We start from the raw sequence: 24,029 nt of genomic DNA, 5'->3' as shown, positions 1-24,029 counted from the left end.
AACTCAGAATGGCACAAGCCCAAAATCCCAAAAGGTAATGATGGCTGGCTGGCATCTTAGAGGAGAATTGACCTTATTAAACACATTCATGCTAGGAAGCACGGCATGAAAAGAAAGGAAGTGGGATAAACCTGAAGTTTACTACAAGTTTATGGAAAAGAAATCAGTGTGAAAAAAAGATGAGATAATTTAACCCATGGAAAAAAGAAAAAAAAAAGGAAGTTTATAAATCAACAATTAAGTCAAAAGAGAAGAGTTGCAATTTTAGAAAAGAATCCATTCTCATAATTGGTAGGTAAGATCCTGCTCCACCAAACCCAGAGACCACCAGATACCACAATGTATATGAACTCAGGGGACCTTTGGTCAAGAACTCTCTTAGTTACTTGGCATAGATTAAACCTAAATGAAGTTTCTTAGCACAGCTGTTCCACGGAAGGCCATGGGCACTTGTTCACAGGATTCTTTTGTAACAGAACTGGCTCTGTTCATGCCTCCCCAAATACACTATAAATTCCTTTGAGGTTAGTATCCCATTTTAGTCATGTTTCTATACCCTGGAGCACATGTGCACAGGCCCGTGGTAGGCACTCATTGAACATTGTCATACATTACTACTGAGTTTCGCTAGTGTACCAAATGGAATCTTGGCCATAACAGTAACAATAACAATCACACAGCACCTTTCATTGGATGCTTACCCGATATCCTGTGAAAACTCGGGTTACCTGATTAAATCAGTGATAGAGTCAGAATTATTATCTATATTTTACAGAGGTTGCTATCTATCATCTAATATCTTTATTTTACTGAAACACACACAGATCCTTAATAATTTGCCAAAGGACATGTGGCTACTCTGTTCAAACTCAGGTAGTAAGAAATTTCTGCATGCTACAATAGGCTACATGAACTTTTTTAATTAGAAGGAGAGGTTCAAGTATCGTCTTGGGAGATTAGCTTTTCACTCTCAGAGATGGTTTCAGTGCAGTCACATATTGTGAAGGAGCCACTGATGAAGATGCTCATTGATAGAGACAAACATCAAGATATCTTTGCATATAGTAAGTGCCTTATAAATATTTGATAGGCGATTTTAGAGCCAAATTAGGAAACCTAAACAGTTTCCCAAATCAAGGAATTCTATTCAACTGGGAATGAATATTGACCCTTTCTTCCCAGTAACAGAAGCTGAAGAGTAGTTAAGCACCTTGACTCAGACAAGTCAGAAGTCGCTGAGGCTGGCTATGGTGGGACTGTCTCTTTTACTCCCCAGAAAGATTTGCTTCTGCAGGGTACTCAATTTTTAAAATTAAGGCCTTATGGAAAATCTCTGCAAAATAAAATGATAATCCCTGCTCATGTTTTGCACATTTGAAATGATGGGAGCTGTGATATTAAAATAAATCATGAAAAAAATGTTTTTTTTAATTCCAGAATTAAACCCTAACTGAATCCCAAACAAGGTGTGTCTAAATTCTTAGTTCATGGTCCATCTAACATGGAATACATGCTGTGCTATAAATGCATGTGCATGTGTGTCTTTCATTCAGTAATTACAAATGCTGGAGTGGCTGAACCCTTTCTCTTTTGTATTAAAATAATTATCAAGGCACTTCAAAGCTGATTTCTTTAGGATTAAGAAATAGAAAAGTTTTGTTTTCCTTTTTTCAAAAAAAAAAAAAAGAAAGTCTTTCTCAAGTTGGTTTCCCTTTTTCACAGCTGTTTTTCCTAATCTGTTTGCATAAAAAAAAAGAAATAGAATGATTTGTAACTAAAATATGGAGTTGCCTAAGTATTTGTGTGTATAAATCTGTGCAAAATCTAATCCAAAAAGAAATAATAAAAGAGTAATAAAAAGAGCCAAATACTCTACCTCAAAAAAAGAAAAATGTAGATACGTAACTTCATATTCTCATTTAAACGAACATCTATCAAAATGCTCTTTGCTAAACCAACAGAGAAGTTATATTGAGATTATTTACGAAGTAGAATAGATAAGATATAACTAAATGTTTCTTTAAAATTTTTGCCACAAAACATGATTGTATTTTAAGCCATAAGAAAAATTATTTTAAAAGTATTTTCTTTTTTTTTATTTATTTTACTTTAAGTTCTGGGATACATGTGCAGAACATGCAGGTTTGTACACATGGCACATGTGTACCATGGCGGTTTGCTGCACCCATCAACCCCTCATCTAGGTTAAAAGCATTTTCTTTGTTATTCACAAACTAATCTTTGCATAATAATAATTTATTGTTTGCCTTACTTTCTAATATAAATTCCAGAAAAGTAATCACTTATTACTCATGCATTAAATGAAATTTCCAACAAAAAAATTTCCAAGTAAAAAAACTTTGTGCTATATCCTGCTCCATTATAATCCATTCTCTACAAAGTAGCCAAAATGATCTTTTTAAATCATGCATTAGATCATATCTTTGTTAAAAAAAAAAAAAAAAAAAAAAAAAAAAAGCCCTTCAATGGCTTCCAACAAATTTTAATTGAAACTCACCATGGCTTCCAAAGTCCTAGACAATCTGACTCCTACCTGCCTCTGTATCCTCAAATTCTACAACCTTCACCTATGCTCCCCTTGCTCCAGTGAATGATCTTTGCTTTGTTCCTCATTACAAGAAGCTCATTCCTGTTACTGGGTTTTTGTGCTGGATTTTCCGTCTGCTCAACCACCCTGCTCCAATAATTTCCCATGGCTGGCTCTTTTTCGTTACTCAGGACTAAGCTCATGGTGATGATATCCTTGAACATCCGATCTAAAATAGCTCCATTCCCACCCACAACCACAGCATGGTGTGTATGTGCCACATTTTGTCTATCCAGTCTATCATTGATGGGCATTTGGGTTGGTTCCAAGTCTTTGCCATTGTGAACAGTGCCACAATAAACACATGTCTGCATGTGTCTTTGTAGTAGAAACGTAATTATTACCCTTTGAAATCATCCTGTCAATTGGTTTACTAGTATCTACCCCTTTTCAAACCATCCTTACTCTACTGCAACCACCACCTTAGAATGTAACCCATAAGAGAAGGGATATTGCCTTTTCCAGCAACATGGCCAGCACCAAAGCCCTAGCACCTAGAACAGTATCTTACACATGGAAGGCACTGAGAAAAAAATTTATTGAATAATTGAATGAGTATTTCTAAACTCATTATGGTATATTTTATGGCATATTTTAAGTGTCTTGGTATGGTATTTATTGAATATTTGAAGTGCTTTCATATAGCGAATTTTTACGAAGGACATTTATGTTTGGCTCTTTAAGAAACAAGAACTATGGTATCCTGCAGCTGCAGTATGTCTAGGTAGGATTGCAAACAGTAGGGTTCTCATAGCAAACACATCAGATTTTGCAATTCACAGGATAAACAGGCTTCTCAGTGAGACATAAACACATTTTTAAGACAAAAGTTTGCTTTGTTGTCATCAGCATTTTGGAAGTGGCTCCTTCTTACACCCTCTGATTTTAATCAAAGCTTGACTGGTTCCTCACAACACTCAGCAACGCCTTCTCTTCCCTGGACGTGGTTTTAACCTTTCCATGACAGAATAGAAGAGAAAAACAGTTTCTCAAGGGTAAAAAAAATTCTGTACAAAATCTACATTATGCTTAACACTTAATGCTAAGTAACATAGCTGTCCATTTTTTTAAATTTTGAATTCTAAAATTTACTCAGATAAATTAAGACCTATTTAGATTGGAGACAGAAAAAGATAGGAGACTGCGGGCATTGTCAGTGCTCTGGAAGGGAGAAGAGAAGCAAAAATTACTTTTAAAACATTATTAAAGGCAGCCTGGTTTAGCAAATTTGTTTAGAGGTTGCTCTCCATCAGTCCTCATCAGCGTAACAACAGAGTACAAAAATAACCCTCCTTTTAATAATGCTTACTTTTCTCTACATATCACAGCCATCTTCTTACCTTTGTGTTTTCTTCTTGTCAGAGCTGTTCTCCATGAATATTGATTTAAACTGAAGACATTTTAATTTTAACTAAAATCTCAGATGTAATATATGGCCAAGAATGTTATACAACTGATCATGATGTTAAGTATCACATGATGGCATCTCTTGGGTAAACCCTCTGGATATACATAGTCATAAATATTTTCCCCATCTAAGGAAATCTACATTCCATAAAATGTCATGAGGATTCAATGAGTTAACATCTGTAAAGCACTTAGAATCTTGTCTGACACATAGGAGCTATGGATGTGGTTTAAAAAAGCCAATTGGTTCCAACACTACAAAAAAATCTTAAGCCAGAACTTTTAAACCATCATCACAATTATAGGTTTATAGTCATATCAAAAAACTTGACTTTTTATAAGAAATAATATTTTAAAAGTAAAATCCTTATGTGACATTCAAATGCAATAAATAACCACAGCTATAATGGTGTTGTTTCATTCACTAATTTTATTTGTGGTGAAAGGATTCTAAAGGATGAGCTGCATTTTCTTGAACTTTTTCAAGTAGTGTATGAGGCATAGGAAACAGAGTAGAAACATACGACATTCACTCTGTCACTGAGGAGCTCTCTATACACTTGAGAGAATAGTCACAAAACAAATAGCACAAAATTTATAATCAATCAAATAGAATTACATGCTATATTTTATCTACAGAGAGACAAATACAAGGTAGAATAATCACAGCAGATTTCTTGAAGAATGTTACATGTGTAAATAAAGACAAAGAATTTCCAGAATTGTAATTTCTCTAATAAAAAATAAAAACTCAGATTTGAATCTGTGTGATGTGCTATAGTAACATATTCTTTTTAGCCACCAGCCACATACACATTTGACTACACTTCATGTGAAGCCATGCAATTTTGGCATTTTATTTACAAAATATTGGACTTCCTTTAAGAAAACTGGGAGGGAAAATGTCAGTTACTTAGCCAGTACTCATATTTGAGTGTTCTGATTTTAATTATGAAATAATTAATAAATAGTATTTACCTAATCTTAAAATAATAATAGCACATTAATCCCCCTTTCCCTCTACAGGCTGGGTGTTCCAGGCCTGTCATTGAGTAGGGAAACCTAAAGCCAGTTTTCTCCCTCTACCTACCACAAAGAAGCCTCCTGACTGTTTCCCATGCATTCCAGTGTGCTTTAATTGACAGAAAAAAAGAGATAAATTCCAAAAGAGAAAACTTTGTCAATATTTTTTGGATATTTGTCCTCTCCAAATCTTGTCAAAATGTGATCCCCCTGTGTTAGTCCATTTTTACACTGCTATAAAAAAATACCAGAGACTGGGTAATTTACTTAAAAAAAAAAAAAAGAGGTTTAGTTGGCTCACACTTTTCCAGGCTGTATAGCATGGTGCTGGCATCTGGGTCTCATAAAGGCCTAAGAAAAGTAACAATCATGACAGCAGGTTAAGGGGGCAGAGGTGCATCAACTGGTGAGAGCAGGGAGTGAGAAAGAGAAAGGGGAGGTACCAGACTCTTTAAACAACCAGATCCCATTGAACTAACTGAGTGAGAACTCACTTACCACCAAGGCATTGGTGCTAAATCATTCACGAAGGATTTGCCCCCACAATTCAATCACCTTTCACCAGACTCCACTTCCAACTTTGGGAATCACATTTCAACATGCAATTTGAAGGGGAAAAATATCCAAACTATATCATTCCACCCCTGGGCCTCAAGTCTCAGGTCCTTCTTACATTTCAAAATTCAGTCATGCCTTCACAATAGTCCTCCAAAGTATTAACTTTAAAATTTAAAGTCCAAAGTCTCATCTGGAGATGAGTTCCTTTCACCTATAAAATTATGAAATAAAAGACAAGTTATTTACTTCCAATATACGTGGTGTACAGACATTGGGTTTACATTCCCCTTCCAAAAGGGATAAATAGGCCAAAATAAAAAGGCAAAGACCCCACACTAGTCCTAAACCTAGCAGGCAGTCATTAAATCTTAAAGCTCATAAATGAATTTCCTGTAAATCCACATCCTGCATCCAGAGTACTCTGATGCAAGGATTGGGCTCCCAAGGTCTTGGGAAGATCCACCCCTGTGGCTTTGCAAGGTGAAGCCACCATGGCTGCTCACACAGGTCAAAGTTGAGAGCCTGTGGCATTTTCAGGCACGGTGCAAGCAAACAGTGGCCGTAGCATTCTGTAGTCTAGAGGACAGTGACCCCTCCCCACAGCCCCACTAGGTAGTGCCTCTCTGGGGAGGGTGGGAGCACCAATCCAAAATATTCCCTCTGCATTACCCAGGAAGAAGTTCTCTGTTGGGGTTCCAGTCTTGCAGCAGCCTTCTGTCTGGGAATCCAGCCTTCCCCTTACATCCTCTTAAATCTAAGCAGAAGCTGCCAAGCCTTCCTCACTTTTGCGTTCTTTGTGCCTATAGGCTTAACACTATATGGAAGATGCTGAGGCCATAGGCTTACACACTTGGCAGTGGCAGCCCATGCTCTGCCTGGGGCCCTTTGAGCTACAGCTGGAGCCAGAGCACCCTGAATATGGGAAATAGCATTGCAAGGCTATGCTACTCTGTCTAGGTCTCTGGGCCTGTGTTGGGAGGAGCTGCCTCAAAGACTTCTGAAATGGCTTTCAGGCCTTTTTTCCATTGTCTTGGATATTAACACATGGCTACCTTTTAGTCGTGCTAATATCTCTAGCAAGTGACTGTTCTGTAGACTGCTTGGATTCTTTCTCTATCAGAGGACAAAACTGCAAATTTTCCAAACTTTTATAATATGCTTCCCTTTCAAATATAAGTTCCAACTTTAAGTCATTCCTTTACTTCTGTCTGATCATAAGCTGTTAGAAGTAGCCACACCATTTCTTGAATGCTTTGCTGCTTAGAAATTTCTTTTGCTAGATACCCTAGGCTATCACTCTTAAATTCGAACTTCCACAGATCCCTGGGTCATGAACACAATGCAGCCAAGTTATTCACTAGGGCATAACATGGATGACCTTCACTCCAGTTGCCATTAAATTCTTCATTTCCATCTGAGACCCCATCAGCTTGGCCTTCACTGTCCATATTTCCAACAGTGGTTGTGATCAAAATCACAACCACTAATTAGTTTCTAAGAAGTTTCTAACTTTCCCTCATCTTTCTGTCTTCTTTTGATCCCTTTAAACTCTTCCAACCTCTGCCCATTTTACATTTCCAGAGCTGCTTCCACATCTTCAGGGATCTTTATAGCAACACTCCACTCTGGTATAAATTGTCTGTGTTCGTCCTTTCTTGTATTGCTATAAAAAGAAATAACTGAAACCGGGAAATTTATAAAGAAAAGTGGTTTCTTTCAGCTCAGGGATCTACAGGCTGAATAGGAAACATGGTGCCAGCATCCACTTCTGGTGAGGACCTCAGGAAGCATAGAGTTATAAAGGAAGGCAAAGGGGGAGCAGGCATGTCACATGGCAAAAGCAGGAGAGAGAAGGGAGAGGTCCCACACTCTTAAACAACCAGATATCATGTGATCTAACTGAGAGAGAACTCACTTATCACCAAAAAGTTGGTGCTAAACCATTTGTAAGGAATCTGCCTCCATGATTCTCTCACCTCTCACCAGGCCCCAACTCCAATGTTGAGAATCACATTTCAACATGAGGTTTGGAAGGAACACATCTGAATCATATCACCCAATGATGGAGGTAGGGGCTGGAGAAAGGTATGTAGGTCATGGGGGTAGATCCCTCATGAATAGCTTGGTGACCTACTTATGATAATAAGTGATTTCTCCCTCTGAGTTCATGCAGAAAAGCAACTGCTTTTATAATAATTATTTTATAAATATTTTTATATATGAGAATTATCTGTTCTTTGCGATCCAAGGAGTTCTTGAAAAACCATTTAGAAAAATACAAATACCTGTACATTCACAAAAGGGATAATGCTCAACAACTGTAAGAAAAAATATCTAACTACTCCATTCATCGAAGAATTAAAATAATCTATTTTCCCCATTAGCTGGGCAAAAGGATAGATGTACCAGGAATACTAGCAGTAGTTATCTCTGGATAGTGGGACTTGGAAGATTTTTCTTTTAATTTAATGTGTAGTTTACTATAATGTTTTACAATGAACTTGTATAGCTAAAGAAAATATTATGTCTTTTTAAAATAGCTTGGGGGAATATAACACATGAAATTTAATATTCCTCAATAAGGAAGATGTCTGTGAAAATAAAAGGAGGCCTCACCTTACCCACACACTTCCTGAAACATGAGAGTGCCTCTCTTCACTCTCACACCACCAGCTTTCTGCTGCTCTAATTGTCTTGTTCCCACCCTTATATTCTGTTTCTCCTTCACTCATGTGACTTTTATTTTTCCTTCTATTTTCTAGTCCACAGCCATGGTCATAAATGCAAGAAGCAAAGTCAAGTCATATGTAATAAAGATAACAACCAGTATTGCTGCTATTGCTGCTGCAACAATGTTCTTGCCGTGTAGTTAGTACTTACTAATTCACCTTTGTGATCAGAGGTTCCTTCAGTATTAATAAACCATCACCTCCCTGACCTACTCCAAAGCAAAGCCAGAAAAATACAGATAGCTATGTTTACCCCATAGTAAAAGTGGAGTCTGGAGAAGAGAATGCAAGGTCACAGATGAAATGAAAGAAATACAAGCATGACTCTTAGAATTTGTCTCAGGAATTTCCCACATCATATCTGTCTCTATTCTTTACCCTCCACCTGGAGAGACACCCCGTCTTTTCCTCAGCAGAGTCTGCTGAAAGAATAAATTTATGAGTAAATTATTCACGAATAAATGAAAGCATAAATGAATTTTTCTTCCTATTATGCATGCTCACAGCAATTTAATGATTTAACTGTTTTTCTTTATTTCTAAAATTTCCTTGAATTCTTAGAAAGTGTTAGTAGCTTTTGTAATGTTTCATTTTACCCACAATTTATTTCTCTTCTACATCTTGATTCACTTTCATTATCAAAAGATAGTATAATATACTAATTTTAATTATTAAATTGGTATTATCTGACTTAATTTTTCTACTACTCATATTTTATTACTTGAAAAATTTTCTTTTAATATTAATTTATTATAACTTGCTGTATTCTAATCCTGTTAAAGCCTGGCCCAAATACTAAAGATTTTCTCTTCTCATTTGCACACTTCTGTATCTCTGGAAATTATATGCATTATTTTCTCATTGGTTCTTACAGTTTACATTAATTGACTTTGAATCACTTTATTTCCAGTAATTTTCTTTCTAAATGATATCCCAGAGAAATGTTTTCCTTTTCATAAGTTATCACAAATAATCTCATCCACAAACATTCATAATAAAATACCTGCTATTCTGTTGTAACAAAAGGTAGAATCGTTTTATTTCAGTTTCTGTATAGCTCCTCTTTTCTTAACTTAAAAATACTATTTCTTAAGGCCATAGATATTATGAACAGTTAAATTATGGCGATTGTTATTCTGGCATCTAGAACAGTGCCTGACACATGTTAGATACCCAGTAAATATTTGTCAAATCAATAAACAACTTATGAATCACCAAATTAGAAGTGACAAATCCCTCTTATAATTCTTATTGTTCATTTAATAAATAATTTTGGAGTGTCTTTGATCATCTCATTGACAAAATGATTAGCTGGCAGCATTATTATTTAGTAGTAACAGCAATGACAATTATAATGGTATATAACTGAAGCATATAGCACTTTTAGAAAGTGTTAGTAGCTTTTGTAATGCTTGATTTCACTATTTTAAGTGCTTTAAATACCTTGATTTATTTAATTTTCACAACCACCCTAAGAAGTGGGTACTATTACTACTTCTTTTACTTTATTTTACTTAATTTACTTTCCTTTATTACTACTTAATTATGAGGAAACAGAGGCACAGAGTGGTTACAGTCACATGGCCAGGAAGTAAAAGAAACAGGACTTCAACCCGGATTCTTTTTTTTTTTTTTTTTTTTTTTCTAATTTTTTATTGGATTTTAGGTTTTGGGGTACATGAGCAGAGCATGCAAGACAGTTGCGTAGGAACACACATGGCAGTGTGCTTTTCTTTCCTTCTCCCCTTCACCCACATTTGGCATTTCTCCCCAGGCTATCCCTCCCCACCTCCCCCTCCCACTGGCCCTCCCCTTTTCCCCCCAATAGACCCCAGTGTTTAGTACTCCCCTTTCTGTGTCCATGTGTTCTCATTTTTCATCACCCGCCTATGAGTGAGAATATGCGGTGTTTCATTTTCTGTTCTTGTGTCAGTTTGCTTCTTAAACCACTACAGTATATTGCTTCTTCAAATTCTAGTATCTTGCATCGTTTGCTTCAACTAAATTATAAGCTCCTTGAGGAAAGATCTTTCTCTTTTACTCCCCAGTAGCACTCACAACTCTCTGATCTAATAATTAATACCTTATAAATTATTAGAAGATGCAAAAAGTTAATAGGCAACATCTCTACTTCTAACGAGATAGTGAAATCAGAACCAATAATTTGAAACTTGAAGTGGAAATGTTCAAGAAAGTTTTCTGAAGCTATGAGCTTCTTCTCTCTTCCTTTCTACTGCAACCAATCCTTTTTAATGGAAGAGAAAATGAAAAATATCTGAACTAAACACAGGTGATGATTTTCATTGAGATGGTGGGCAGCATTAATACCAATAAACTTTTGAGTATTTTTGGATATTGTTGTACATTCACTATGTACCAATCACTCTGTGATGAGATTTCAGGAAAGTCAAATTATTTAATCTGATAATACATCTGAATATAGTATTATTATAATCACAGATATGCACAATTGTCTTAGAGTAACTCTAAGGTCACAGCTAAGGAGTATGAGGCTGAGATTTCTGTTCTTCACTTATACTCTGAATAACTGCATGATTCTCAAAGGAAGCCATGATTCAGGGCTATGCACAAAAAGCTAAAATAATTTATTTTATTTAATCCAATTGTCTCTGTCTCCTTCACTGTCACACCACAGCCACACTCCATTTTGGTATTCCACAGTCAAATATTATTCGGAGATACAATAGCTGAGGAGGAGTGAGAAAAAACTCCTCCCTGTCTATGTAAAACCACAGCTGTATTCACTCTTCTATGGCATTAGCTGTGTTACAACCAGAAAAAAAAGAACAGACAGGATACAGATTTAAACAAGCTTTGAAAATTATATTTACAAGCATCACAAGACAAATTTATCCTATAGGATGAAGTCCTCTTTGAGTACAGATGAATGACACAGATGTACCAGGTAAAACTGGTGTGGCTATAGATGCCTTCCAAAACAAATATAAATGGAATGCATTTTACATACTCCTATAAAGATAAGTCTATGCAAATAAAGCTAAAACTGGCAACCCAAAGAGATTTGGGACACATCAACATCTTGAATTGTTCTTCAAGTGTTTTGGAGCTTAATAAAAAGCCCAAAAATCCTTCAAGCCAGAAGATTTTTATATCCATGAGGGTATAAATTTAATCCACATGTTTCTGATTCGTTTACACTTAAGTCATTCAAGCAATGTTTGTTAAGTGTCGTCTCAATGTCTACAATATCTTTGGGTACTTTTATAACTCTTTCTCCTTAAAAAAGGTCATGCTTTTCCAAGAGTAAATAAATTTAAAATAACAAAGTATTCCAGATCACTACACTCATCCAAAGCAACAAATTCTTGTGTAAATTCTCATCCTAGCAATGTCTTTTTAAAATGGATTGACATTTGCCAATTTTACACCATACATGTTCATGGGAGGAGATAGTTTTATACTCAAGTGAGCTCCATTCCATATACACAGATCCACATATTTATCAAATCACACTATAAACCAATGTGTAATGCATTTTATATGTAGATAGTGCATACACAAGTAGACTTCTAAAAGGTTGTCCTAAGGTATACTCTGGAGGCAATAGACTTTGGGCAGAGATCTGCATGCAGGAAGCTTTCCAGGAAGAGCGTGAAGTAGAGAAGGAAGTAGAATTAGGCTGGAGAGGAGCTCCAGTGCAGTTGCAAGGAAAGTCCTCAACAGATGCCTCAGTAGGCCCTGAAACATGAATGGGCCTTCAGAAATACCCAACAAGGCAAAGGGACAAGTTCCCTTTATCCCCACATCCACTAGTCAGTGCACATACACTGACCCCAAGAGACAGGGACACAACCTTAGACAAAGCAGCTACTTTCAGCTGAAGAGAAACTCCCTTGAGAAAAGGAAGATCTGGGAAGAGTACCACAGCATCCACTTTCTAGGTCTGTCGGATTTTTTTGAGACTTAATCCTCTGTGACTGAAAACCTACCTAATCTTTTAGTCTGTTAACAGCACAAATTAAGGCATATACATTCACTTAATCAGCTGGTAAAGCAAGCCCATTTCAGACAAATTTCCACATTTACCATAGAGCTTTCATTTTATGACAAGGAACATGCAATATCTGGAGGTCTTTACTCAAAGTAAGTTCTCCTCTTGTCCCCTGACATAATTATCTCAAAGATAAAATACCAATAAAAAATAAATACATGATGAAAAAAATGTGAGGATGTAGAGAAAATATCAGTGTTAAAGAATCTGGGGTGAAATTAATCCAAATTTCTACTACCTAACATTTTCCTTTGCCTTTGATACTTCCCATTCAATGCTTGATTCCTTTTCTTACTCATTCAACAAACATTGATTAATGGTCCATTATTTTTTGGAATTAAAACATAAACTAATAACGAAGAGTAAAACCACCAAGCACCACTCAAAATAACAGAGAAAACATATAAACAAACCATTGTAATGTCATAAAATAAAAAACCAAGCCCAGTATATCCATTAAATTCCTCTAGATATGACAAAATTCCTAAATTCTCATTCTGGATTCAAATTTCAGGAAGTCTAAGATTCTCCAGGACGCTACTTCCAACTTACATTCATAGGGAGCTCCTGAACACAGACTTTCTCCCTCTCAGAACTCTCCAGCTCAAATCAGAAATCAAAGTACTAAAAGTATTCCCTGAGCCTATCAACCAGGTCTTGACCTCATCACCAGAGCTAATCGAAAGTGTAAATGAGTGTAGTCACCGACTGGGCTCTCCTTTCCATGAGATTCATTGGGCAAATTCACTGACCCCAACTATGTGCCAGGCACTGGTGTAGGAGCTGAACACACAACAATCAGCAAGGCCCCACCCTCAGGAGCTGATGTGTTAGACAGGGGCAAAAGCCCAGCAACAACCAAAAAAAAGGAGAAATGTGTATTATGTTATTACATCCTGCTAGGTCCTATCAATGACACAAAGCAGAGGAAGGGAAGAGAGGAAAAGAAGACAGAAACTTTTTAAGATAGCCTGGATAAAGGAGGGGATATTTGAGAGGCCAGAGAAAAAAGAGGTAGAGAGTCACGTGGATATCAAGAGGCCAGTGTTCCAGGCAGGAGAACACTAAGGTTTGGGGACAGGAACCTGCTCCCTGATTTCCCAGCACAGCCCCTCTGCTAGCTATGGTCAGTCATTCACCCTATGGCACTTACTCCATGCCTTCCGCAATGTGAGAAAGCCAGTTGAATTCCCATGATTAAGCTACATTAACGTATCTCTAAAATACATCTTTTCTGCTAGATATGACTTTTGAGTTGTTTAGGTCTAAGTTACAAACTTCGTAGGAATAGAACCCAGGTGTCATCAGTCCTGTATCCAGACAACTTTATTGCTGTTTCCACGTTCCTAACAAAGGGACACACACTCACACTTCACAAAGAAAACTAGCTAAAATGATTTATGAAAATATTGCCTCTGAAATCAGCAGAAATCCAAGATTAAACCTGAAAGACCTATATTTCCAAGATCTAACATAAGACTATAGAACAGTCCGTTTTGTTTGCTTTGTTTTTATTTTAGAGTCTGGGATGCATGTACATGTTTGTTGCAAGGGGTATTGCACGATACTGAGGTTTAGGTTTCTAATGATATCACCCAAGTAGTAAACACAGTATCTGATAGCTATGCCACCCACTAGAATCTCTTCTATTTGATCCAATGGTAATTGGTTAATTTTTTTAATTTGAGAAATAATTTAACATTTATGTGTGTAAAAAAAATGTGTGTATGTACACATATACACTTTTATGTATGTACCTAAATACATAAACTATACACACTACATATATACATGTACACATTTATATTGTACATGTTTACATATACATGTACACATATACATGTGCAATTTTCAACATTATCTATTCACTTAAAACATATAAATGTACATCCATTCACCATCCTTTGGGTATTGAGGCAAGTGCACAAGACACATACATAGATTTCCATTACACCATTCTTAAATATAAGGATGGGGATCAGCCTTGCAAAGAAAATAATCTTCACTGATAGTCAAAATGTGCTATGATTTCATGTTATTACATCATTTGTCATTAGCCCTTTAAGATCTGGTCATTATGAAGCCAATACCTTTCGTAATTTCTGTCAAAGTTCAATTAGCCACCCAGTTCTTTGATCTGTATCTGACAAACACCTTAGTGACCAAACAATGTTTAACTATGTTGACTAGAAATATTAGCATAACAGTTACTGTAGGAAAATCAAGCTTCAACTCTACACTTGCAAGGGAACACATTTCTTAGGTAAACTCACCTACATAGGAAATCATTTTGCTCTTCGTGTACTTTATATTTCTCTTTCCAATTCAGAATTATTCTGTATCTCTGAAGAGAAGGTAAAACAAACATATGTCCTTCTAGTAAAAGACAGCTGAAGTTCAATAGCGTTCTAAGTCTACAGTTGCTGATTAGGGAACAGATTAAAATTACAATTTGGTCTCAGTGTTTGCTTGGCTGTTAACCTCCAAAACTCAGAATCCATATTCTGGTCAATCATTTCCAATCTTTTGACATTTACTACTTAAGTTACAGTCAATGAGTCAACAAGTATTTATTGCTCTGCCAAATAGGTGAACTACACATAGCACTAATAATTAATTCCTTTCAGGGTTGCATATTCTAGAAACGGTAAAAAGAATCATTACTCATATAAAAGTAGAAACAAAAGAATATTTAGAAAATGTTTCTTGAAAGTGCTGGTGAATCTCTTTTATCCCCCCTCACAACAGAAACATCAAGAGAATGTGTTCAAGATTTATGTATTAAGGAAAAGTGATTCATCTAGGAAGAACACGAGACAATTTTATAACTGCTGTTCACTTTCAAAGATGTTTAGAATTAACTTGTTGCTAAATGAAACTGTAAGATAATAAGCGTCCATTGTAGTTTCTTGTACTTTTCAGCTAGCATTGTTATTAAATCAATGTGAATGAATTAACCATGTTTAAAACTACAAAACCCAGATATTGTCAAAATTTAAGTCATTAACAAGTTATATTTTAAACAAATGTTATGTTTGTACTACATTTCTACATTTCAATTACTAGGGGGAGAAAAAGCACATTATCTCACTTTGGAAAAATATATATAAAACACATTAAATTTTTTTTCAAGCCACAGGGGAATTTTAGGGTAAGGAAACTATTCTGCATGCTTCTGTAATGGTGGACATATGTCATTCAACGTTTTAAAAACCCATAGAATGTACAACACAAAGAGAGAGCCCTAATGTAAACTACAAACTTTAGTTAATAATAATATAGCAGTGTTGGCTCATTGATTGTAACAAATGTGCCACACCAAAGCCAGATATTAATGATAAAGGTGATGAAGTGGGGGAGGGGGAGGGAGTATTTGTAAATTCTCTGTACTTTCTACTCATTTTCCTATAAATCCAAAAACTACTCAAAAAAGTAAAATAAAGTCTATTAAAATAAGAGAGAATTCAAACATTGTGATCATTTTTACCTTTGTTGATTAAAACTCAACAAATTAATAGTATCACATTTGACATAAACTTCAATATAAATTTCAATTTATAAATTTAAATGGTTTCAGAAATTATGCTAATATTGATAAGTTTTAATGCAGCAGTTCCTGTGAAGCACAGAACCATCATCTGCACCCTACTCATTCCCTCCTGTTAGTGTATGTACCTCTACTTCGTTCCAGTTTGAGACTTGAAAATGACTGTGAACACTGGTCAAAGAGTATGTGCAAATGTTCATTCAAATACAAATCCAACAATTCACACTTAATCAGAGAAAAAGGGCAGATGGTATCAAATAGGGCATTGACCTGGAAGCTGTCATGATTATAGTACATCTCTGGGAATCTAGAAGCTTGGTTTCAGAATATTTTTAAAAATCAGAAGCTTTTAAAATACAAGGTGGGCAGGAAAATGATGGCTCAGTAATTAATATCTATTACAATCCGCCTAGATATAAAAGAGAAAAAGAGAAAATTTTCAACTGAAGTATTAGAACTGAATCTTATTTTGGGATTCTCAAGCCTGCATTTTTTTAGGGTTGTTTATACCTGTCTGAGCACCTTAATTTAATCCCCAAGGCACTTGTGTCCAGACCATCAAAGGTCAGAAGAAATCTTTTAGTCAGAAATTTTCATGAAGACTCAAATCTCCATAAAAGTAACCAGGATTGCAAAGAATGCTTAAAACAATTCAAAATATCAGCCCATTAAGTAATATCTGCGGTGTATCTACTACCCATCTAACACAGAAATAATTTTCATGCTAAAAGTATTGATGCATTGATGTCATAGATACATCAATAATTCATAGTTAAAGAGAAAATGGACCTCAGAAAATGTTTTGTGGAAGTCAAACTTTGTTTCCCCTAGGAAATGCGTTCAAAATATGAATTAAATTATAATATTTATCCTAACAAGGAAGGAACCAAAAATCCAGGAATGGAAATTAGGGAAAAACATAAATTCAAAATATCCTTACCGAGCGTATGAAATTTTGCTTCCTTCCACAGTCATGCAGTAGTGAGTCTATCATATCACTCCTATTCCTCAAAGTCAAAACCCAGTAGCTACCGAGAATTTTTAAGATGCCTCAGAATAAATAAAAAACAAAATACAGGTGATCACCTCAGTTGTCCAGGTTAAGTCTCTCATTTATTAATACTTCACCATTCACTGTTTTGAAGTATTCTCCAGAGACACAACCTTCACTGTAAAATTTATTTAAACATTTTTCACCTCTTCTTTTCTCACTTTCTTTATATTTCTTTCACAACCCCTAAATTCATTTCACCTCACTTAGACTCACTTTTTAGTTTAAAAATCTACTTTATTTCAAAACTTAACTACAGAAAAATTAAAAAGTGTTACACTCTGGGAGTAGTTTTTTGTTGAATGGCATACATTAACCTCCTCAAAAATGAACAGCGAAGTGGTTCCAGTGTTGTTAGAAATGGTTTCTGTTATTCAATTCATGCAACTACACTATAATCACAGATCAGACTCTTACTGGGTTCACCTAAGGCCTCCTCAGTTGACAATAAGCAGGCCTCCAAAAGTTGACTTGCCATGGATAGACCCACTCTCCCCTTGGGTGAGTTCTTATGACCTGGCCAACTCAAGAACAACAGACACAAAAAAAATTAAGTGACTTAACAATTCAAGAAGCCAAATTCAGGTTGTGAGGCAATACTAATAGAAATTCAATAATATGAATAGAAATTTTTTAAATATTAGGAAAGTTGAACTCCCTTTGTAAAATAAACCCAACTCTATTGTAGAATCTGTCTGCAGTAGCAGCTGTCACACACTGTATCAAAATCATCTGGATCATTATTTAAACTGCACTCGTGGGCCAGGCACGGTGATTCAAGCCTGTAATCCCAGCACTTTGGGAGGCTGAGGCGGGTGGATCACAAGGTCAGGAGTCTGAAACTAGGCTAGCCAACATGGTGAAACCATGTCTCTACTAAAAATCCAAAGATTAGCCAGGCGTAGTGACATGTGCCTGTAATCCTAGCTACTCAGGAAACTGAGGCAAAAGAATTGCTTGAACCCAGGAGGTGGAGGCTGCAGTGAGCCGAGATCACACCACTACACTCTAGCCTGTGCGACAAAGTGAGACTTCCTTTCAAAAATTAAAAAAAAAAAACTTCGCTAGCAACTATTCTTGGGTAATGAGTCTCTTCGGAGCCTAACGAAACTGCATTAGTAACAAGCATCTTCATTCTACCAGATAAGGTAGATAAGGTACAACCACTACCTTGTCTTACCTCTACCTTTGCCTCACTACTACCTTCCTATCACCAGTACTGCTCTCTCTGGATGCTTTCCCACTTATTGTTACAGACAAGGGGAAAGAAAAAAAACAATCTTTGTTGCCACTTGCCCCCTACAGAAGGGTTTTTTTTTTTCTTTCATGGCATGTTGTCACTTCTTACATTATAAAGCAAAATGTTGGAAGGAGTTAAGGTCATACTTATCTATCATAAATATGATTTTTGTCTTATATCTGGAAGGTGACATGATTTATGTTTCTTTCTAATAGCTTCACTTTAGCTTTCATTAGCAAATTAAAATATCAAGCTATCACATACAGATGCTGGCTAACTTAAAATTTTAAATGAATGAAACAAAAAGGAAAGAATCTCTGGCCTTCCTGTTGAGCATACCTCTTCCTGGGCTAATGGCATTGATCCTGAGTTAGTGAACTACTGATTCCTTCACTTGAACTACCTATGCACTACATCTGAACTATTCAGCTATCTCAATTCATCCCCAGCCTTTGCAGTTCTGGTCATTGCGTGCTTCAGAGAACCCACTAGCTAATATGCCCTATCTACTAATTAAAAGTCCATGTGACTTTCTATCAACACTTACCAAGACTTACTGCAATCTGTTCCAATGCTGTTTGATAGTTGGTCATTTTGTTCACATTTTAGAAATAATCATATTCAGTGTGTTAAAAATATGTAAATTCTGTAAGAACTACACTGCTCTGCAAGCAATTAACACTATGGTTAGAATTATTTAGCAAAACATTTCTTTTACTTCAGGGCTTATGGGAAAATAACCATATGTGTAATTCTAAGCCAGAGCTGAGTGCCGAAATAAATTTTGAGTAGGGGTCAGTCTTAGCATTTAAAAGACTGGACTTCCCGACTAACAACTTCAAAAAAGATAACCTGGAATTGAACATGGAATAACTGAAGAAAGTAGAAGTCGAAATTTCAGGCTCTTACCAGAAATGGACTCCAACAAATACAGGAGACACACATTATCGCCAGGAGCTGGATGACCATTTCCAAGTGATGAGATCTGCCTTGTCTGTGCTGCTGACTTTTAAATTTAACTCTTAAAAGTGTAATTCCTGTGATTGCATTGCACAACAATGAAACACCAAGGGCTAAGAGCCCCAGAAAAGAAAATAGTAGAAGATAAAATCTGTCTTCCCAGTCTTTGATGTCTTCTGTGTTGTAGAAACACCAGGTCCTCGATGCCTGAATTTTATAGTCTCGATGTCCAAGGATGGGCAGCAAAGCTATGAAAACAGCAAACAAGCACACACCACTTAACATCATTTTCACATGTTTGGATGTAATTTTCGTAGAATGAAATATTGGGTTTGTGACTCCAATACACCGCTCAATGGCCATCACACTGCCTAGAAGAAGTGGGCACAGACCAGAGAACACCATGCAGATACCAAAAACACTGCAAAGGACATTTGATTGGTCAAAGCGGATCCAGTCTTTATCAGAAACATACACAAATACTGCTATGGTCCCATTGATGAGATGGCCAAAGAAATCCGTAATTACCAGGCCACTAGCCAAAAGCAGAAACGAAGCCTTGGACTTCTGTCTAAATCTCCGATATGCCTTCACAAGAATGGCAATGGCAAGGCTGTTTGACAAGATTCCCACTGTCATGAAGATTACTGAAAAAAATACTGAAAGCCCGTTTTCTGTCTGGCAGGTTGTGTTTGAAAGAAGCCCAGCTGCAGGAGACACTGGCTGTTTGGAATTGTTCATAGACATTGTTGTGGAGATAAAAGCCAACCACTCAAGTCATCTCCCTCTCAAAACTGTGCAAGCTTGCAGTCCAGACATCTGTAGGATAAAGAGAGAGGAATTATGAACTGCTCATCTGACGTTTTATGACTGACGTGCCCCAGCATCCTGGGTGGAATAGGTTTCATCTGGCCTATTAGAAGCAAGGTTGCATCATACCAAAAGCAGCTCATATCTGCCTGTGGTTCTACATTTCATTTTCAAGGTGAAGAAGCTGTCGATATTGAGACCCATTGGTTAACTTCTGTGGCCCATTTGCAAATAAGCACCTCCTCCTGAATGCACCCCCACCCCACTTCACTGACACCTTAAAACTTTCAAGTTTTACAAAGTCACTGCCAAGATTAGATTTAAACCCAATAAGGTTTTTTAAATCATAATAGTCTATTAAAATGAACCAACAAACAACAACCAGACCTTTTAAAGTGTCTGCTCTTTCCTCCGGTGGGTTTTGTCCCCAAACTGCAGATTATTCCTCAGTTGAACTACCTGCTTTTAAGGCCAAGATAACAATCTCCAAACTTTGGAAGGGGACCAGCAAGTTCATTGATGTTAAACACAGATTTTCTGAATATGTTTCTAAGCCTAAATCAAATAACAGCAAACCACACACACATTGAACCTATGGAAAGCAGAGTGGTAAGTCTCTAGGAAGGTTTTCTGGTCTAGCTGCCCCTGTGCAGAAATTCTGATTCACGATGGGGAAGGGGGCAGGCCACGCTCACTCTGTGCATCTCGGCCAAGATATTGTCCAATTACAGCTTCAGAATAGCAACATCCAAGGCCAAGTATTTACTTGTCACTCTTTCCCTAGAGGGCTGAAGTCTGAGTCACAGACACTGGATACACAAGGCCACAGCCACTCTGCTCCGAGCTAATTCGATTGGCGTTTCCCGAGCAGCTAGTTTTCCCGGAGGCTGCAAATTCCAGAGCCAGCTTTTCCTGCGCCCGGTCCGAGTGGGACTGCCTAGGCTTTCCCCAGGACGGTGGCCTCCTCCAGGTCTTACTCACAGCTCGACTTTCGCCCATTACTACCCCCGTCGCCCTTCGGCTTTGCCTCACAACATCCTCTCCAAATTAACAAACTCGCTGAAACATTCTGCAATTGCTCAAACGCCAGAGGGCTATTTCTCTCTTATCCAGGGGACCCGGAGTGAGGAGATGCCCGGGTCGGAACTCTAAGTGCCGCCCGCAGTGAACCCCGCAGCAGCGAGAAGCGGGATCTCTGCCTATTGATTTCCCTCTTCTGAGACCCTTTCTACCAGGTCCCCATCCAAACAGCTCAGAATGGGGACGGGTTAGCCCAAGTACCCTTCTTTACGCGTCTCCCTAGCTTAGAGAATCTGGTCCAAACTCCGTGCCAGGCGCAGCAGACAGAAGATGCGGCCGGGTGTCCCAGGATATGGGTTGGTTAAACCTGGGTCTGGATAAGCATCCGGAGGCCGATGCGTTGGGATCAGCCTCTGGAGGGGTGGTTACCTTGTCATCCCAGGCCGCCAGCCAGGCTCTCTGTGGAGCAGAAGAGTTAGCCCGGTGTGCCATTGCGAGCCGAGCCCTGCGCCGCCGCTGCCTTAAGTTCCACCAAGCGCAGCGCGGAGATCCTGCCACTGGTCCGCTCCGCTCACTCGTTCCCTTAGCCCGGAACCTGCCAGGCGCACTCGGCTCCTAGGATCCCTCTGCACCTAGCTGCGCTCGAAGCCTGGTCAGGATGGGGCGCGCGAATGACCTCCGCCTCTTCCTCTTCTCTCTCCTCTCCGCCCCCTTTTTCACGGGTACAGAGCAGAACTGGGAGAGAAGAGGGCACTGCGCTCGCTCGGATGCAACCGAGCTGCGCTCAGCCACTGGAGCAGCTAAGGAAAGTTTTGTTTTAAACTCATTTTTATCCCCAAGCCATCACTGAGGATGCAAGACAGGAGTCTGGAGAGCGGAGGAAAGCCCAAAGTGCTGTGTTAGGCTGTCAGATCGTAGCTTGCAGACAATTCATTCCAAGTCCAGCTCCAAATTCATAAAGACACCAGAAAGAGGTTGTGTGTTTAAGGGAGAGCTGTGTGGCAAATATCCCCAAGGAGTTAAAAAGAGGTATTCAGCAAGGCACCGTGGCTCACGCCTTTGTAATCCCAACATTTTGGGAGGCCAAGGCGGGCGGATCACCTGAGGTCGCAGTTCGGGACCAGCCTGACCAACACGGAGAAAACCCGAATACCCGTCTCTACTTTAAAAAAAAAAAAAAAATTGGCCGAGCATGGTGGTGCATGCCTGTAATCCCAGCTACTCCGGAGGCTGAGGGAGGAGATTGCTTAAACCCAGGAGGAGGTTGCCTTGAGCTGAGATCGCACCATGGCACTCCAGCCTGGGCAACAAGAGTGAAATTCTGTCAAAAAAAAAGATATTCAAGCCCAGAGTTGTAGATGAAAACACTCATAGCCTTAGGGTTCACTGTCACACAGAGGATTGGGACTGTTTCCAGCTTTCTAAGGAATGTGAAAAGGAAAAGAGGTGAGATACCTTCTTGAAGAACACCTGCAGATAAGAGATTAGTAACATTTTAGCGATTTTAGAAGTCCACTGGTGAGAGAATTTCTAGTGATATGTATACCCCAAGAGATGAGCATCTAATTTCATAAAGATAAATTTATGAGGAAGTAAATAAATATATTTTTTCATTAGGATTATGATTTTAGCCATTTTATTCTGTAATTGCTTTTAGCTAATATTGCTTTGACACATATTCATTAACTGTGTCTAATTTTTCTAGCTGAACACTTATGTGAATCTATTACTGACTTTCATTCTTTTTATTGTTGTGAAATGTTGCCACTACCTATGTGAAAAATCAGTGCCACACGGAAATGAACCCTGTTTCCCCATTCTAACATCAAAAGGAATCTCTAAATTCCTGAAAATTGGAAGGGACCAAAAAGTGCAAAAGTGGGATAAAATAAATTAGCCATTAACTGTAGAAAAGAATGACTGTAGTTCTCTCCTGTGGGAATTTTTAATATGAAATCATCATAACTTGTAAACTAAACTGTTAATTATGGCGAGAAAATTAAACATTTTGGTTAGATAACCTAGTTCCTAGAGAAATATTATACATGAATGGCCAGTATCCAAAGAACAATTATGTGATAAGCTATACTGAAAATATGAATGACACAGAGTACTATTCGTTCCTTTTTTTAAAGTATGTGAGTGCATATATAATTTTATTCTTTTTTTCTTTTTGAAAAAAACATGACATTTTTGCACCTATTGACCCATCCTCTAAGTCCCTCTCCCTGCCCCCCTAGCCCGCAACAGGCCTTGGTGCACGTTGTTCCCCTCCCTGTGTCCATGTGTTCTCACTGCTTAACTCCCACTTATGAGTGGAAGTTATGTGGTGTTTGGTTTTCTGTCCCTGTGTTACTTTGATGAGGATGATGGCTTCCAACTTCATCTGTGTCCCTGCAAAGGACAGGATCTCATTCCTTTTATGGCTGCATAATATTCCATACTGTATATGTACCACATTTTCTTTATCCAGTCTACCATGGATGAGCATTTGGGTTGGTTCTACAACTTTGATATTGTAAATAGTGCTGCAATAAACATACGTGTGCATGTGTATTCATAGTAGAATGATTTGTATTCTTTTGGGTGTATACCCAGTAATGAGATTGCTGGATCACATGGTATTTCTGGTTCTAGATCCTTGAGGAATCACTATACTGTCTTCCATAACGGTTGAACTGATTTACATTCCTACCAACAGTGTAAAAGCATTTATATTTCTCAACAGCCTCACCAGCATCTATTGTTTCTTGATCTTTTAATAATCACCATTCTAACTGGCATGAGATGGTATCTCATTGTGGTTTTGATTTGCATTTCTCTGATGATCAGTGATATTGAACATTTTTCATGTTTGTTGGTTGTGTAAATGTCTTCTTTTCAGAAGTGTCTGTTCATGGACTTTGCTCACTTTTTCATGGGGTTGTTTGTTTTTTCTTGTAACTGTGTCAAGTTCCTTGTAAATTCTGAGTATTAGACCTTTGTCAGACTGGCAGGTTGCAAAAATCTCCCATTCTGTAGACTGCCTATTCACTCTGATGAT

General features: G+C 37.7%; 1 protein-coding gene across 1 annotated transcript in view; it reads right to left on the bottom strand.

Moving 5' to 3' along the window:
- PTGFR (prostaglandin F receptor) overlaps positions 1–21,616 on the bottom strand; it is a 41,693-nt gene extending 20,077 nt beyond the window's left edge. Inside the window, exons 1-2 of the mRNA XM_002751002.6 lie at positions 21,416–21,616; positions 19,106–19,975 (exon numbers count right to left, since the gene is read on the bottom strand). Coding sequence (XP_002751048.1) covers positions 19,106–19,903 — 798 coding nt within the window. The 5' untranslated portion in view covers positions 19,904–19,975; positions 21,416–21,616. The remainder of the gene's footprint in view (positions 1–19,105; positions 19,976–21,415) is intronic.
- Positions 21,617–24,029: the final 2,413 nt, after the last annotated feature.

The sequence above is a fragment of the Callithrix jacchus genome, chromosome 7, assembly GCF_049354715.1.
Source record: "Callithrix jacchus isolate 240 chromosome 7, calJac240_pri, whole genome shotgun sequence".
In the NCBI taxonomy this organism is placed as follows: domain Eukaryota; kingdom Metazoa; phylum Chordata; class Mammalia; order Primates; family Cebidae; genus Callithrix; species Callithrix jacchus.
This window is presented reverse-complemented; position numbering and strand designations above follow the sequence as displayed.